The sequence below is a fragment of the Gavia stellata genome, chromosome 4 (assembly GCF_030936135.1).
Source record: "Gavia stellata isolate bGavSte3 chromosome 4, bGavSte3.hap2, whole genome shotgun sequence".
Classification (NCBI taxonomy): Eukaryota; Metazoa; Chordata; class Aves; order Gaviiformes; family Gaviidae; genus Gavia; species Gavia stellata.
The window spans coordinates 23,138,242-23,153,712 of record NC_082597.1 but is presented as its reverse complement, the minus strand read 5'-3'; the positions used below and the strand labels follow the sequence as shown (position 1 = coordinate 23,153,712).

Sequence of the window (15,471 nt, the reverse complement as noted above, 5' to 3'; positions counted from 1 at the left end):
ACATATATCGCTATTTAACAAAAATGTGCAGACTTCCATTTCATTTGTGTTGAGTGTTGGCCAGGAAATTAGGACAGGCAGAATTACTTGCTGTTTACTTTTTACTCTGTCCTCCTGGATGCTTTCTGTTGAGACTTTTTCCAGCATCCTTGAAGGGTCTTCTAATGGTCGTGGCTACACCTCTGCTGCTATCCTCTAACCCCTTTACTGAAAGTGCCTGCCATAGTTGGCCAAGTGCTGACTACTATGTCACAGCAGGTGCCAGCCCAGCATGTTAACTTAAAAAGCCATCCTGTTTAATGTAGAAGGCAGTGAGGTGCAGCCAGGTGAGGAGCTGATTCCTAATCCCCGTTCAGTTTGGTTGCACTGATTGCTGAGATAACTGCTGAGGCAGTAGTCGCCTCCACTCTGAAGAAGCGGAGTGGACCATGAATGGAGCCTGGTGGTGTCCTTAGCTTGCTTTGCTTTCTTAACACAGAGTTCTGTTCAGTCTCCTGTTCCAGGCTCCCAATCTTCATCCTCCCCACCTTGCTACCCTTGTGGCAGGCAGCAGAAGACCAGACCATATGGTTTTCTTTTTTTGTTGTTGGTTTTTTTTTTCTTTCTTCCTTCTCTACAATTATATCTTTAGCTATGATTAAGTATGATGAAGCTCTTCAAATATACATGATCTGTACTCCAAGATGAACTCCTTAGTTATATGTGTGGCGTACTAAATCGTAAAGGCAAAGCAGGCTTCCAGGGACAGTGGTGTCACACGAGGGCTCTTGTACAGGAGAGAAAAATCGTCAGAGACAATTCAGATCCCAAAGTATGGAGTGAAGACAACTTCCACCATGTTTCTTCTCCGCACTCTGTCTTGCGCCATGGTCATGTACAAATTTGGGAAGACAGTGTTTCATGCCAGGCTAGCCCATTTTCTTTAGTGCCGAATGGTCCTCAGAGCTATCTGGTCCCAACTTGTTCTTTTGGAAAGCTATGAAATGTTACAAAGGTAGTGCAAAGCGAGAACCTGCAGTGACAGTGATTTGTGAGACGCTACATGTATAAAAGGGAGAGGATCAGAGGCTTCCCCTCCCACACATACACATTTATATGACACAGGGATTTACAGGGTTGGAATAAATAGAAATCCTATCCCAGCTCTATGAATGACGCTTGTGACGAAGTGGTTTTCCTTTTATTCAGAGTCTCTCATTAACTTGCACCTTTTGCATTGAGAAGTGTCAGCTGAAGCCATTGACTGTCTGCCAAAGTACTAGGCTTTGCACAGAACGAAAATGTAAAACCATGTTCAGAGATGTTGCTCTAAAACCTGGCATTGCTTCCATGCTGCTTTTGATTCAGAGCTTCTAACAGGAAGACACTAGAAGCTGGAGGTTGTGACAAATTAAATGCAGCATCTTTTGCTTCTGGAGATAATAAATGCAATTACTAATTTGTATCAAGATGGAGAATGGTTTCAATGATTTCATGCTAGTATTTCTGTACTGAACTATAAGCCAAAACAACACGCTCTATTTTTCTGGGTTTTTTCTCTGGGTTTTTTTTTTTTCCCCCTTTTTTAATTCTGAATAAAAATAGACGGAGGGTTGCAGATCAGAAATACTGATTAGCAGATCCGTGTAGGGCAGCCCTTCCTTCACCTTCATGGAGCGGTGTATTCACATGGTGGGAGGAGACGAAGGAAGCTAATTTGCTGTGGGCCACGCAAGGGGAAAGGGGCTGCATGGCCTGTCACCATCTCACTTGCCTCCATCATGTTTACATAATGGTTCATACCACTATAGTCAGCACAGTCAATATTTGGCATTAATACACACACCCTGCCCCAGTATTATTTGCCCGAGGGGCAAGACAAAGAGTTCGGGGGGAAGCATTTGACCCAGTGGGTACAGTCTTCTTCCCACTTACAGCTTGACACATAATGTGGCTACCGCAATAAAAAAGGAGGTGTTTTCCCCTGTCTTGTCTTTTCTTCACCTCCTACTTTTCCATTGGGGAAAACACTATCTCACAGAAATGTTATTTTCTCATAGCAACCATACTGCTGAAATGTTTTGTCGCCCCATGTTCCGAATTTCTCTTCCTCTTTCTTCCTGCTATTTTTAGCAATGAAGTGGGATCTTTGTGTTGCAGAAGTTCATCTGGTTGAGCTGTAGTCTCTTAATCCCTACTTTCCTATGAAATAACTACTATTTCACTAGTAGCTAATTCTGTTGGTGCTAAACAAACATGGGCCAAATTAAGCTGCACATAAAGGCCAGTAATCTCAGTGGAAACCCCTTTGGTTTTTCTTTTCTCTCCAAAGTTAAACTGGGCCATAGACCATCAGGAGGGCAAAGAGAGGATAAATACCTTTGAATCCAAGGAGGAAGCAGAAGTGTACCAAGCGACTGACATAAGGCTGGAAAATAGTTTTCTGCTCTAACTGCATGATTTGATCTCTTAATTTACAAAAGTAAATAACAGGCATTGCAAAAGAAATTCCAGACTTCAGGCCCAGCGGCGGTACTTACTGTACTGGCAGATGATTGCTACGAATGGTATCGATTGTGAAATCGCAGCTGCCTCAAAATAAAGTGATAGCTTTTATTTCTTGCTTGCTTCATTGACATGAACTTCCAAGTCAAATTAAGGACTCTCAAAGGACAACATGATTTAATGTGGGATTTTTTTTTCCCCTACCTGGTTAAAAAGAAGTAAAGGCCCCAGAAGACTGCATAGCTAATGCTTTTCATGAGGATATATAAAGCAGATTCAAGCAGAAGTGTTGACTTGGCCAGATTACACATAAATGTTATTTTCCCCTGTGATGTAAAATATTGAATGTACATGCAAGCCGGTAAATTTAATTTAGCTGTCGAGGAACTTAATTAATAAACTACTATGGCCAAAAATTTGAAAGGACAAAATTCATGCAATTCGAAACTGATATTTTCTGCTGTTACTTGGATTCAGTTACATTAGATACATATATTAAAGCATAAAACTTAGCAGTAATTGCAAAATCATTTGTGCAATAGGGCTGAATCACAATTTTTATGGGAAAAATAACTTTCACATTTTTAAGACATCAACGATTTTAAATGCACTGAGTCAGTAACTTCCACTGGAAAAGCACCATTGATTTTAGAGACTATGCCAAGTAGATATAAAAATTCAGAAATTAAAGGAAGAGCAAGAAAACCAGGAGATTTGAAACTTAAGTTTGTGACACAGACTCTTTTTTCAAGGGATATTAATTGCAAGTTAAAACAATTGTATCATCTTTTTTATAACTGTTTGTAACAAAAGATTCTCAAGCATAGAGTTTGTCTGAGCATTCATGTTGGTGCTGAAATGCAAGACTGCCTTTATTCCATTGTATGATCATTGAACTAAGCTCAGGGACCAGATGCGTGACCAAGCCACAGATAGCATAGCGAGGCACTGTAATCAGATGAGCTGTCATTAGCATCCAGGTGCTTACTCCTGTTCCTGCTATATGGTAATAGACTTGATGTGAGTCTCTTTCTCTGGTTTAAGCTGTTAATAGTGACAAACAAATTTTAAAAAATCTTATTTTACTGGATTATGAATTTGCTGCAGTCATTACCTCTGCTGGAGTTCACGTCCTCCCAGCAAAGGGATGCATTTTTCCTCCTTTCAGCTACAAAGTCAAGTGGTGCTAGTCAAATGCTGATAAAGGCAGGTTGAACTCAGCAGTTAGGATAAAAATGTAAGTTGTAATGGTGATACCTAGAGAAAAGGTTGAGATCATAAATTATTAAATTTCCCCTGCCAAATTCACCAGAGCTGCTACAACAATATCTTGCCTTGTACCTGGAGTAGGCTACGATTGCTCTTTCTGTGGTGGCTGTTGGGCCAGACCTAACTGAGTTTCTGTAACTTGATCATGTCTCCAAGAATTCACAAAGGGTAGAGTACTTCAGTGTGTGGACCTCAAAAAATACACATACTGTGCTTATGTGACCGAACAGGAGTTTCCTTATTGTATTATTCCTTCCTCTCCCTTTGCTCTTGACAAAAGCAAGCTTTTTCAGCTTCTGTATTATTGAACATCTAGTATTTGAGTTGTATGTGTTGGACAGGAACAGAGCAATCTAGATCCTCTTGGCAAGAGGACAGGTATGTTAAGGCTAGGGAACAAAGATCTTGCATGTACTTATGTATATGATTATGTTCATGTTGCTGTTTTGGGTGTGGGGCATTTTTTGTAATTATTGCGATTACTGTTTCTAGGGCATGCACTCCTGGAAGATGAAAATAAGGTTTGGCATCTAGTCCGGCCAGTAGATGAAATAGATGAAGGTAAATCGAAGCGGGGCAGTGTGAAGGAAAAAGAGAGGACCAAAGCTATTACAGAAATCTACCTGACCAGACTTCTTTCTGTGAAGGTAGGGCTCAGATGTGCCATGGTTACACCTTATTTCTATAGATTTTGAGGTACAACTGAAAAAAATTATGCAACTATTAGTCATGCATTTGGCTACAATTTTGAATATGTGTCATGTACATCAAGGTGGTTTCAGGGCTTCAAGTGATTAATATGCCCTGAGGAACATGACTGGGAAAGAAAGTATAACTCCTGATCAAAGCTGAGAATCATGATTATATGTTTGTTAAATAAGGATTTTTCTTGCAAGATAAAGATGGATATTCTCTGTGCCACCTGTTTGGATAATATTTTGTTGGGTTTTCTTTTGAACCAAATGCTTTAAAAACTGCTACAGAGCCTTATATTTCCCTCTTCTTCTGTGTGACCAATGCTGCAGTATAACCTAGAAAAATAAAAAAGTTTTTAAATAATCATAGTCCTTTTAGAGTATTTTTAGTGCTTATACTGCAGAATGGATCACAAGCAAAATAATTTTGCAAAGCATTCCTCCTTGCAGAAGGAATTTAGAATAATGGGTTTAATGACCCTAAAGTCAGGCTCCTCGTGTAAATGAGGGTGGTCTGGCTCCAGTTAAGGCTGTTTGTCCACATGTGAAAGTGGATGTGAAGGCAAGTCTGAGGATAGATGACATAGATTCAGGACAGAGACCACCAAGATGCTTACATTCCTCTCCTCTGTTAATAACTCCTTTGCAGTCACCGCTTTTCTATTCCCAATAGCCAGTTTATAGATTATTACCAGTCTGGAGCTCTACTAACTCGAACAGAGCTGGTGAGGTGTTACGGCTGGGACCACAGCTACCCCTACAACCCACGGACTGTCGATGTGTCCTTGCTGACAGCAGAGTGGCTTAGGGCTCCTTTCCGTCTCGGTCCCTGCCCTGTTCAGAGGCTAGCAGCTGGAGTGGCAGTGAGAGAGAGGATGCAACTCTTCAAATGTGTCCGTAGGTCCGAACTGCATGTGGCCTCAGTGGGGTCATCTCTAAAACAAGGGGACAGTCTCTGAGGTCACAGTCTCTAAAGTCCAGGCAGATGCAGGAATCCAACCAAGCACACAGCCCTCCTGGGACACTTCACTCCTTGGGCTCGGTGGAGCTCATGGAGCTGGGCCAGACTGGGTGTCTGATGACAAGACCCAAGTGCTTGCCCTTAAATAAGAAGTCAAATGCTCACTGGTACTTTTTCCTCTCAGTCTCTTTCTAAAAATTGCATGGTGCTCTGGAGTCAGAGAAACTGGAGGTGGGAAGCTGCAAAACCATTAAAAAATGGCTAACAATTATTTTATGTGCACAATGACCCTGAAGTGTAAATGTATTGTATACTTAGCAACCAGTTTCTGCTGCTTCTGTCAAGCAGAAAGCACACTTTCTGTACAAACCATAGAATAGTTGGTAAAGTTGCAACCTTTCAGACTAGAACACAAAATTGTTCTCCAAAAGGTCTTTACTGTGTTGGCAGTTTGCAAGGTCACTGCACTAAGAAGTTGCTTGGTTTTTGTCACCTGGTACCTTTAGCACTCAGGATGAAGGCCATCAGTGACTGCTACTGGATTATGGGCTGTTAGTGTCAATAGGAATAAAAGATTCTAGGATGGTACCGAGTTCAGCCTGTAACACAAATGTAATAGATTTTTTTAAATTTTGCTTTTAGGGGACACTTCAGCAGTTTGTAGATAACTTCTTTCATAGCGTGCTCAACTCGAACCATGTGGTGCCACCAGCTGTGAAATACTTCTTTGACTTTCTTGATGAGCAAGCAGAAAAACATGACATCAAGGATGAAGATACCATTCACATCTGGAAAACAAACAGGTGTGGTATGAACTGAGTAATATTTGTATTGCAGAGAAATGAGAGTGTAATTCCCAGATATGTGCTGGCACTCTTACCACAAATCAAAGTACATTTCATTTATAATTCTCAGAATCATTTTAATTGAGATAATACGTTTATATGATCAGAAGGATTCCTTGTAAGCCTAGAAGCTGCAAAAATGAAACCAGCCTACCTATGGGGTTGTCATTGGCAGATTTGCCACTTTTTGTCTTTCCTCAGAGAAGAGGAAAGCAAGAGGCAAATGGGACTAGTTTCATCTGTCACAGCACAAAATCTAATAAAACACTACTCAGGTAGTTTCTCTAACCACGCAGATACGTTCTCTTGCTATTTTGGGGCACTTGAGACTCTCCTCATATGAGTTTTTCTGTGAGAGATAAAAAGGCTTGGTTTTCAGACATGGAAACCAGACAACAGATAGCTTGTGTAAATGTTGAAATATAAAATTAAGCTTCACTGTTCTGAGGAGATCAAAATGCAAAACCCGTACTTAATTTCATGTGATTTTCTTGTTGTAGAACATTTATTGTGTAAAAAGTATTATTTATCTTTTTCCTTGCTTTGCAGCCTGCCTCTTAGATTCTGGGTAAACATACTGAAAAATCCCCATTTCATCTTTGATGTTCATGTTCACGAAGTAGTGGATGCTTCCTTGTCAGTCATTGCACAGACTTTCATGGATGCTTGCACAAGAACAGAGCACAAATTAAGCAGAGTAAGTGATTTGCATTCTACATCCTGACTACGCTCACGCCTGACAAGACAAAGGGCATCCTCATAGACAATACCCATTCTCTGAGTAGATACAGCCTTGATAGTTTCTTTTTAGTTTTATAATGAAGTTAGCATTTCACCACTTAACAGGTTGGTGAACATGTCAGTGTTACTGTGTCTGCCAATTGATATTTCTAAAAAGGAGAAAATAGCAACCGCTTTTATAAAAAGCGGGTTTAAGAACTGATTATTTCATGTCCACCAATAATTTAGTATCTTCTTGCATTAATATATTTGTAAAATTCAACAGTAATGCTGTGTGTAAACTTCATCCTTTTAGGGCAAATAATCTCACCAATGTTAATAAGCATCCAAATGTTAGTATCTGTAGAGCTCAAGTGCATATGAATATAAAAGCTTGATCTTAAGTTCTTTACTTTCTTTTGCTTCCTAGAGATGTTCATAAATCAACCAAGTTTCTCTCTATTATAAATTTTTCAGGATTCTCCGAGTAATAAATTACTTTACGCGAAAGAAATCTCTAACTATAAGAAAATGGTGGAAGAGTAAGTATAAACTCCTTTCATGCTTATTCGGAGTTGTTAGGGCTTTAAGCCTGTGTAAGAGGAAAAGCGAATGCTGAGGTAGTCAAAGTCAACTGTCAAATGTTAAAAGTTTTATACCTGAATGTTAAAACATTTCCTTGGTGGTGGCATTGGCGGGGTTGAAAAGGAGTGCCGTTATGTCCCCGTGTGTGTTCGTGTCTGTGCAGACAGATGGATAGATTTATTCAGGAGAAAATACGATGCTGTTTTCTGCGGTGGTTGTTTTTACCCATATGATATGTCTAACCAGCGCTGCACTTCCGTAACTCAGTAGAGATCAAATCCTGAAAACATTTTCACAAACACATTTTTTTCTATTCCATCTCTGACTTTATTCATTTACTAATTGGCAATTCTGTGAATACCATAGAAAATCTGCTGCAGGACAAAACTCTTGCTAGCTGATGACTTCAAAAGTTTGAAGACCTAAAATAATCATCGGCTGCAATTATAAATAGATTTCTTTCCTGTGGTATGGCCCTGTACCATCAGGTACCATTTGCCTCTGTTGTGAAGGTACTAATAATGACTGTCGGAAGGCAGAATTACTAAAGGAATCATTGGTCTGTTGTGGTAGAGCACCTCCTGCATTATTAGGAAGTATGTTTAAAATAATTGCAAAATTGAAAGACAGAATTACCAGAAAACCACAGTGTATTTCACCTAATTGAAAGTCTGTTTTCATCTGTTGCAGTTACTACAAAGGTATTCGTCAGATGGTGCCAGTTAGTGACCAAGACATGAATACCCATCTAGCAGAGATTTCTAGGGTAAGAATAAATTCCATTTTTTTGTCCTGAAATTGGAGCCAAGTATAGCACTGTTTTTCTTTGTCTTCTCTTTCTAACTCAACAAGTGGGGTTTTTGTATGTGCAAACATCAAATGAGTTATTTCATAAATCTCTGACATACTCCTGTTTAGTGTAGTCCTGCCTTTTAGCCCTTTGAAATGTCGATGATTGAATGGAACCAAGAACGGTTATCATCACTAATCTATCTGAGTAATGTAGGTGCCAGAGCAAAGTGTTCAGATTTTTTTACATCCACTGTGGAAAAAGGATAGCACTCTTGAATTGTGTGTTCACTCCACAGCATATAGAGGATTTTTATCATTGATCATGCTGATAAGAAGTAATGACTGAATTCAGAGTGCTACCACAGCAAAAATTAGATTCCAGAAATGAAAGTGGAGGCACGTACATTAAGTATAGCCTATTTTAGAGCTGTGTATACGAGGGCAATACTTCCGCTTTATACTACCTGTGAGAAGCTCAACGTGTGCTCGCTCAGTGGCACTTTTTCTTTTTGCATTACAGGTTATTGGGGGTTACCTCTCATGGAGAAGAGCAGAGGGGGGTGGTTGCTAGCTGGGGACTCTGTTTGGAGACTGGTGGAGCAAAGACACTACAAAACCTGCTTCAGTCTTAAAAGAGCCTGTCCGCTCTACAGCTCAGCTTAGCTAGAGCAGGCTTGTGCCTTCAAAGCACTCAATTTAACTTGGAGAACCAGGAGTGGCCCTCACCAGTCTTAAAAGATGTTGTTTAGCTTGAGCAAAGAGACAGGGTACTTACTGGCTGGTTTGCTCATTTGCTTAATTTAGTTGAAGAGTTCTAGCGTAAGGAGGATGTTTGGGGAATTTTTTGAGGTTTGTTTATTTCAGTGCCCTTAGGACGTAACATTTTGCAGATCAACATCCTCATGAAAGCATTTCTATTTTCAGTCATTCACTACGAAACTCATCTGCAGTGACATTTCATTTTCCAGTTCACTTTATTTATTATACAAATTGAGATGTATATAAAGTTAAAACATTTGGTGATTAAAAGTAAATTCAACAGGATGTTTTAACATCAGCAGAATATGTTGATCCTTTCTATTTACTTTATAAATCATGATAAAAATGAATATGGAAGGAATGATCGAACATTGCAAATTTTGACTAGCTCTAGAAGTGACTTTTACAGAGCAAGGAAAGATGAACGTTTCTCTGCTGCTTTATGCCTTGGGTAATCATTTATGCCAGTAGCAATATTTTGCAATTCTTCATTTTCTTAACTAACTAACTTGAAAGACTAAAGGCATAGCTAGAGACTTGAATCCTATACATTTGAATGAAAAACATCTGTTCAGACAGGTAGAGCACATTCACTAAATAAGTTAAATGTTGGGGGGGAGGGAGGAAGAGGTAACGGAAGGGTTATTTCCTGCTTCATTTGAAGTCCTTTTTCTTTCTGCCTCTGTCTCTCCCCTTTCCATCTTCATGATTCAGATGGCTTTTTCCAAACGTACACATGCTCGTGATCTTGATGAGTTAAAACTTTGCTGTAGTGAGGTGTGAATAATTTCAAAGAGTTAAAAAGAGACAGAGAAAGGATTTCAAATAGCCATGACAGTGACAGAACCAATGCTTAATATCTCAACAATACGTAGATTGTACTGAGTTTATACATTTAGTTATACATACCCAAGTTGTTAACAGATGTTTGAGCTGTAGTCTGTGGATTGACGTTCAGAGTTCAAAATATTTTCCACCTCCAGTGTTAGAGTTGTGGGCAGGCTGGAAAAACACCAGCAGGAAAGTCTTGATCTAAAAATCACCAAACAAATGTTTTCTCACCCCTTTTTTCTGCCCCAACTGTCATATAACAAAAGTTACAGGATGCAGAGCTTGCATTTGGAAATCTTGTATATTGTGTCCAACAGTTGTGCATGTGCATAACTTTCAGCTGTCTGTGATCATGTTTTGACAAGTTTGCTGCCCGCTTATGTTGTTTAACAGGCACATACCGATTCCTTAAATACGCTTGTGGCTCTACACCAACTCTACCAGTATACTAACAAATACTATGATGAGGTAAGTTGCGGCTTTTGTTTTCATTTTTTAATATCAATGGTAAAAAGTTATAAAGGCTAACATCAGTCTAAAGAAACAACTTCTGGAATTCCCTGGATAATCAGGTAAAAGCAATGCTGAACAGAAGGCTCTAACTTTGCAGTTGTACACCTTGTTTGGCAATTACATTGGTCAAGGGTGTGTTGTTATAAATGAACACTTTCATTATGGACTATGTGGTTTTGGTAGTGATAGTTTAACAAGATCTGAAAGAGAAATAGATTTTAAAATCATTTCTCTTCAGCTCTACCGTCCTAATTGCTAAGAATTAGGAATGTCACCAAGCAAAATGTAGTTGTCAGAGCTATATCAGGTTTCAAGCCAGTGGTTTTTTTATTAGGAACAATCCATTAAAATCTTTTTGCTTGTAGGAAAGGGACCATGCCTTTTTTGTTAGTTAAGATGCACTTAAAATTTCCATGCATGCTACTGTCCCTGTTTTGCCATGCCAAATGAAGTGCCTGCCCAAGGTAAACCAAAGTAGAGTAACTGTTGAATATAGCCTGATTCAAAAGGAGGCTCACAGACTCAGTCCAAAACGTTTCTTAGGTTTTTCACGCCCTGTGGAAAGGGGGACAAAGAATATCCCAGTGTAGCTGGGCTATGGGTATGGCTCTCCAAACTTAATCTGAAAACAAAAAGAGAGAAGGAAACTTTTATTCAAAGGTTTCCATGGAAATGAATGCCTCCAGAAAACTCTCAGAATTAAATCAAAGCAAGTAAGAACAAATGCTGAATCAAAAAGGAGTACAGCACATGTGAGCTCTCTTCGGTTTGTCTTGCACCTCAGCACAGTTTGTGTTTTCACTTATATTTAGCACTAAAGGCAGTGAGCGTCATCCTCAGCTTCACTGCAGTTGCTTTATACAGGAGCAGCCAGCCTGTCACAGCTTTTAAACAGATGTAAGCAGGGAAAATGAAATCACCCTGAGAAGTCTTGCAAGGAGGGTCAGTAGGGGAAGCGGCCAGAAGAATGCAGGCCAACCCGATGGCATTGGTTTCCTCACCCCTCATCCCCAGCGCTAACCAAGCTGGCCTTCAGTGCCTTCCCAAATGTGTCCATGGCCTGACCTCTTGCAGAAACACTCAGACACCCTGAATGACAGATGAACTGTAAAGCCCTGATTCTTCCACACCCCTGTGTCCCTGCTTCCACTCGTGGTTTCACGTTTGGTGGCAGGCGCAGGTGGAGTCACCAGTCTGTGGGACTTCATCAGTGGCAGGCCAGCAAACCCCAGTGGGTAGCTGCAGCTCTTTCTTTCATGTCCATCACTGTATAACAAGGTGCATCTGATGAAAAGGCTGCTAATTCAGAGTTATGGAGATAATCTGTCAAGAACCATTCAGTAAAATTAATCGAGCTTATTTATTTTCCATGAAAATGTTTTAATTTGCATAAATTGGAACATTTTGCAGCTGCCCTTGTCTTTATTACTGACGCAGTGGTTCCCAGCATGCGCTGTACCTTCTGCATCTCTGCAGGGCTTGACAATGACTAAGTGGGTACATTCTAATTGTCCACATTTATATGAAGGATATATTCACCAGCAGAGATAATAATGAATTATTTAGTCTAGATTTGAGGAGTTACAGCTAGATGTAATTGTTTAAATTAAGGGAACAATATCAAATTAAATTAGGCCCAATTTAAATACTGTAATAAGTGTTTATTAACTCTGTCTTGTAAAAATGTTTTCACGCTTTAAAAACAAATCCATTAAAAAAATTATTTCTAAACAAATTCACTCCAGTGTTTGAAACTCAGATGCTATACCAGCCCTTCAAAGTGAAATTATTGCCTAGATTGATACTGACTGCATTAATCTCCATTGTCAATGATCTGCAAGAAGTAGCAAGAACCACAGGTAGTGACAGGCAAACTCTGTTTCTCCAGTTCTTGTACTTGCAAGTTTATACAGTATTTAAACAGAGCTAAAGGTTTCTGCTTGATTACAGTGTCTGACTTTTATTAATAAAGCCAGTTCTAGAAAAGGAATGGTTTTGCCGTGTAACACATTCTTCTAATGGAGAAATCTAATAGTTGGTGGAAAAGTTTCCCTAAAGGATGGTGGAAATGAAAACCTGTCGAAACCTTTGAAATTTGATCTTGAGAAGCCCTAAAAAACTCTATTTGGAGAAAAGCCTTCTCATAACAGTTGACCTTTTCTAGCTCTCGTTTTCAAATCCCTTGAGTCTTAGAGTCTTACCTTCCTATATATATATATTCTGTACAGCAGAGGCTGCATGCAGGATGCTGAGGGGCTCCTCTGACGAGCTCTTTACTTCCTGAGCTACGTGGTGCTGGGCCAGTCTCGACATTTCTTGGCAAGAGCCAAAGGGGAGCTGCCGGCAGTTCCCTGACGCTGTGGCCAGACTGTTTTCTTCATTGTATTGCCTATAGACACAAGAGACCTTGCGTTGCCCTACCTAATGCCTGTGCGTGGACCACCCAGGAGCTTCTCATAACCAAAGCTCGTGGGGATGGGGCTTAATTACTGCTGGTAAATAACCCTTGTAGAGTGCGCTGTAAGTAAAAGCACTGTTTCTTAAATATCTATAAAGATGTTTTTCCCCCTGCCTGCTCCATCTTGGAATGTAGTATTTCACAAGATAAAATACTACCTATTAATTTGCTTGGATCCCAGCATAATGGGAAACATTACAGCAACTTAGATAAAGTAATGGAGATGATAATTTTGATTGACTTTGGGGGCTACTAGATGGACTTTATCTTTGGTACAGAGTGAATGCAAAAAGACTCTTTACAACCAAAGTAGTATCAAACACTTGGTCCAGGAATTATGTCGTATATTTTAAGTTAAATGATTCTAAACATTCTGTGTTTATGTCTTCCAGATTATAAATGCACTTGAAGAGGATCCAGCTGCACAAAAAATGCAGCTTGCCTTCCGTTTGCAGCAAATAGCAGCTGCGTTAGAGAATAAAGTGACTGACCTTTGACTCAAAAGCCGCAATAAAGAAATCTGATCTGAAGATGTTCAAATTCATTCTTCCTGTTAAGGAAATAGTGTTCTATTTTTTAATGTGTAATTACAACTTTAAATGAAAGATTTCGTGTTTTTTTGATAGCAGAGGTGTAATGTAAAAAATTTTTACTGTAAATTATGCTTCTAATTAAAAGCTGTGTTGTGTGTAAATGAATCTTCTGTGGGAAAGAGAGTCCTTTGGTTGGGGGCAGGGTGGGGGGTGGAAGAAGGAAAACCTATAGTTCGTTTAATTTAGTAGAATCTGAAACATCAGCATTTAGGATTCATTATGCAAGTAAATTCAATACTATAGCATCCTTTCTACATTAAGCAATATTTGTACTAGGAAAACAATAACATGCTCAGAGACACACGCAATATCCCCTTTTATTTTGATATAACTGGAAATTGACTTCCATATAGCTCTAAAACTTGTGTCTGTGCTCATAAGGAACATCCCGAACAACGTGTCTGATTTCTCTGCAAGATCTGAGAATGGGATTTGCTACCACACACGGTTCTTAATTTAATTCTTTATGTCCATGGTGATGCACAGTACCCACCACAGCTGGCTGCAACGGAAGTAAGAGTAATGTCAATGTAGGAGGGTTCTACCTGATAAAGTCTCATTCAGTTCAGAAATCACTGCAAAGAAGGAATTTGTCCTTAAAACTTTACAACTGTTTGTTATTATTGTGAGTTTTATGATATATGCTAATGTGCCTTACTTGTACTAATTCTGTGAATCTGATGAATGGTTTTGTAAAAAGAAGCAGATCAGAAAAAGAAATATTTATGTGCTATTGAATGACTTTTGTGTGAAAAACATGACCAGCAGAATGCTTGTAATTAGCTGCTTGCCGAGAGTGTGCTGTTTAACATGATTTGATTATGTATAATATCTTATTTTAGAATGGTTCTGATGATTGTTTTTTTGAATCTTGGAACTGTCCTAGGGATACCATCACTTGTTTTTATTGTATTTGTGATGTAAGATACTACTATCATATTGGAAAAATCATATACCCATCTGTTGAAAACCACTCAGTCAGTTTTGAGCCTTGGAATGCTGCATTTGATTGAATACACACCATGACCCATAGCAAAGACAATTGAAATAACTTGTCAGAAAGTGTGTGTTTACAATATAGGTAAGCTCCATACAAATCAAAAAGTTAGGTACGTCTTCTTAAATTGCTGTATTGCACATCAGAAAACTTTATTCCGCTTTGTCTTGCGAGTTTTTGGCAGTAAAGTAGCATTTTAATGAAGCGCTGCCATCTGTACTCCTTCGTTCATTGTCCTGCCAAGCGCCCGGACTCTGCTGGTTCTCAGCAACCTAATGCAGTGTCTGCTGCCCGCTCTTCCTGCCCGGTAGGTTGTCATACAGTGACTGTTACCGTTTGTTGATATTTTTTTTCTCCCCTTTTTGAAAATTTCCTAGTATTTGTCAGTGGGCCTTTCCTTCAGTTCCCCAAAATAAAAAGCCTCACCAGAACTGGTTTCCTGCACAATAGGCTGGGAGGGGTTTTTTTGGTTTGTTTTGTATTCGACTTCTTGCATTTGTGTATAATCATTCCTGAATCTGCCTGGGCTGTAAGTTATTTTACACTGTTTAGGACTGAGGTACATGACTTCTACTTAAAGGTGCTTTGCCAGCTACTCCTTCATCAACAAAGGCATCCTAATTTCATGGCTAATCTGTTTCTTTGTCATTATTTGTAAATCCTGTTAATTGTAAATCAAATACAATGTTGTTTTTTTCCACCAAGTGTCACGGGATCTTTACTGAAATTGCTGGGTGGGTGTTGAAAGGGGTTTGTAATGCTTCCTCCAGGGGTGATAGAGCAGCAGCGTCCGACAGTCTGCGGTTGGTAATGGAGGAGCACAGCACATCCTGCAGATGGTATGCCTGACATCATGCCCTTTTTGAGCATTTGCTCTGAAAAGTGAGACTACTCCTGAGAAGAGGGGATGTAGTACAACAACCCATAGTGAGGTCTTCTTGCCTGATGAAAATCCATCTTGGGACCTGA

General features: G+C 39.5%; 1 protein-coding gene across 1 annotated transcript in view; it reads left to right on the top strand.

Moving 5' to 3' along the window:
• PLXNB2 (plexin B2) overlaps nt 1-15,194 on the top strand; it is an 80,536-nt gene extending 65,342 nt beyond the window's left edge. The window contains exons 29-35 of the mRNA XM_009818002.2: nt 4,246-4,400; nt 6,052-6,212; nt 6,804-6,951; nt 7,452-7,516; nt 8,250-8,325; nt 10,335-10,409; nt 13,305-15,194. Coding sequence (XP_009816304.2) covers nt 4,246-4,400; nt 6,052-6,212; nt 6,804-6,951; nt 7,452-7,516; nt 8,250-8,325; nt 10,335-10,409; nt 13,305-13,409 — 785 coding nt within the window. The 3' untranslated portion in view covers nt 13,410-15,194. The remainder of the gene's footprint in view (nt 1-4,245; nt 4,401-6,051; nt 6,213-6,803; nt 6,952-7,451; nt 7,517-8,249; nt 8,326-10,334; nt 10,410-13,304) is intronic.
• The last annotated feature ends 277 nt before the right edge of the window (nt 15,195-15,471 follow it).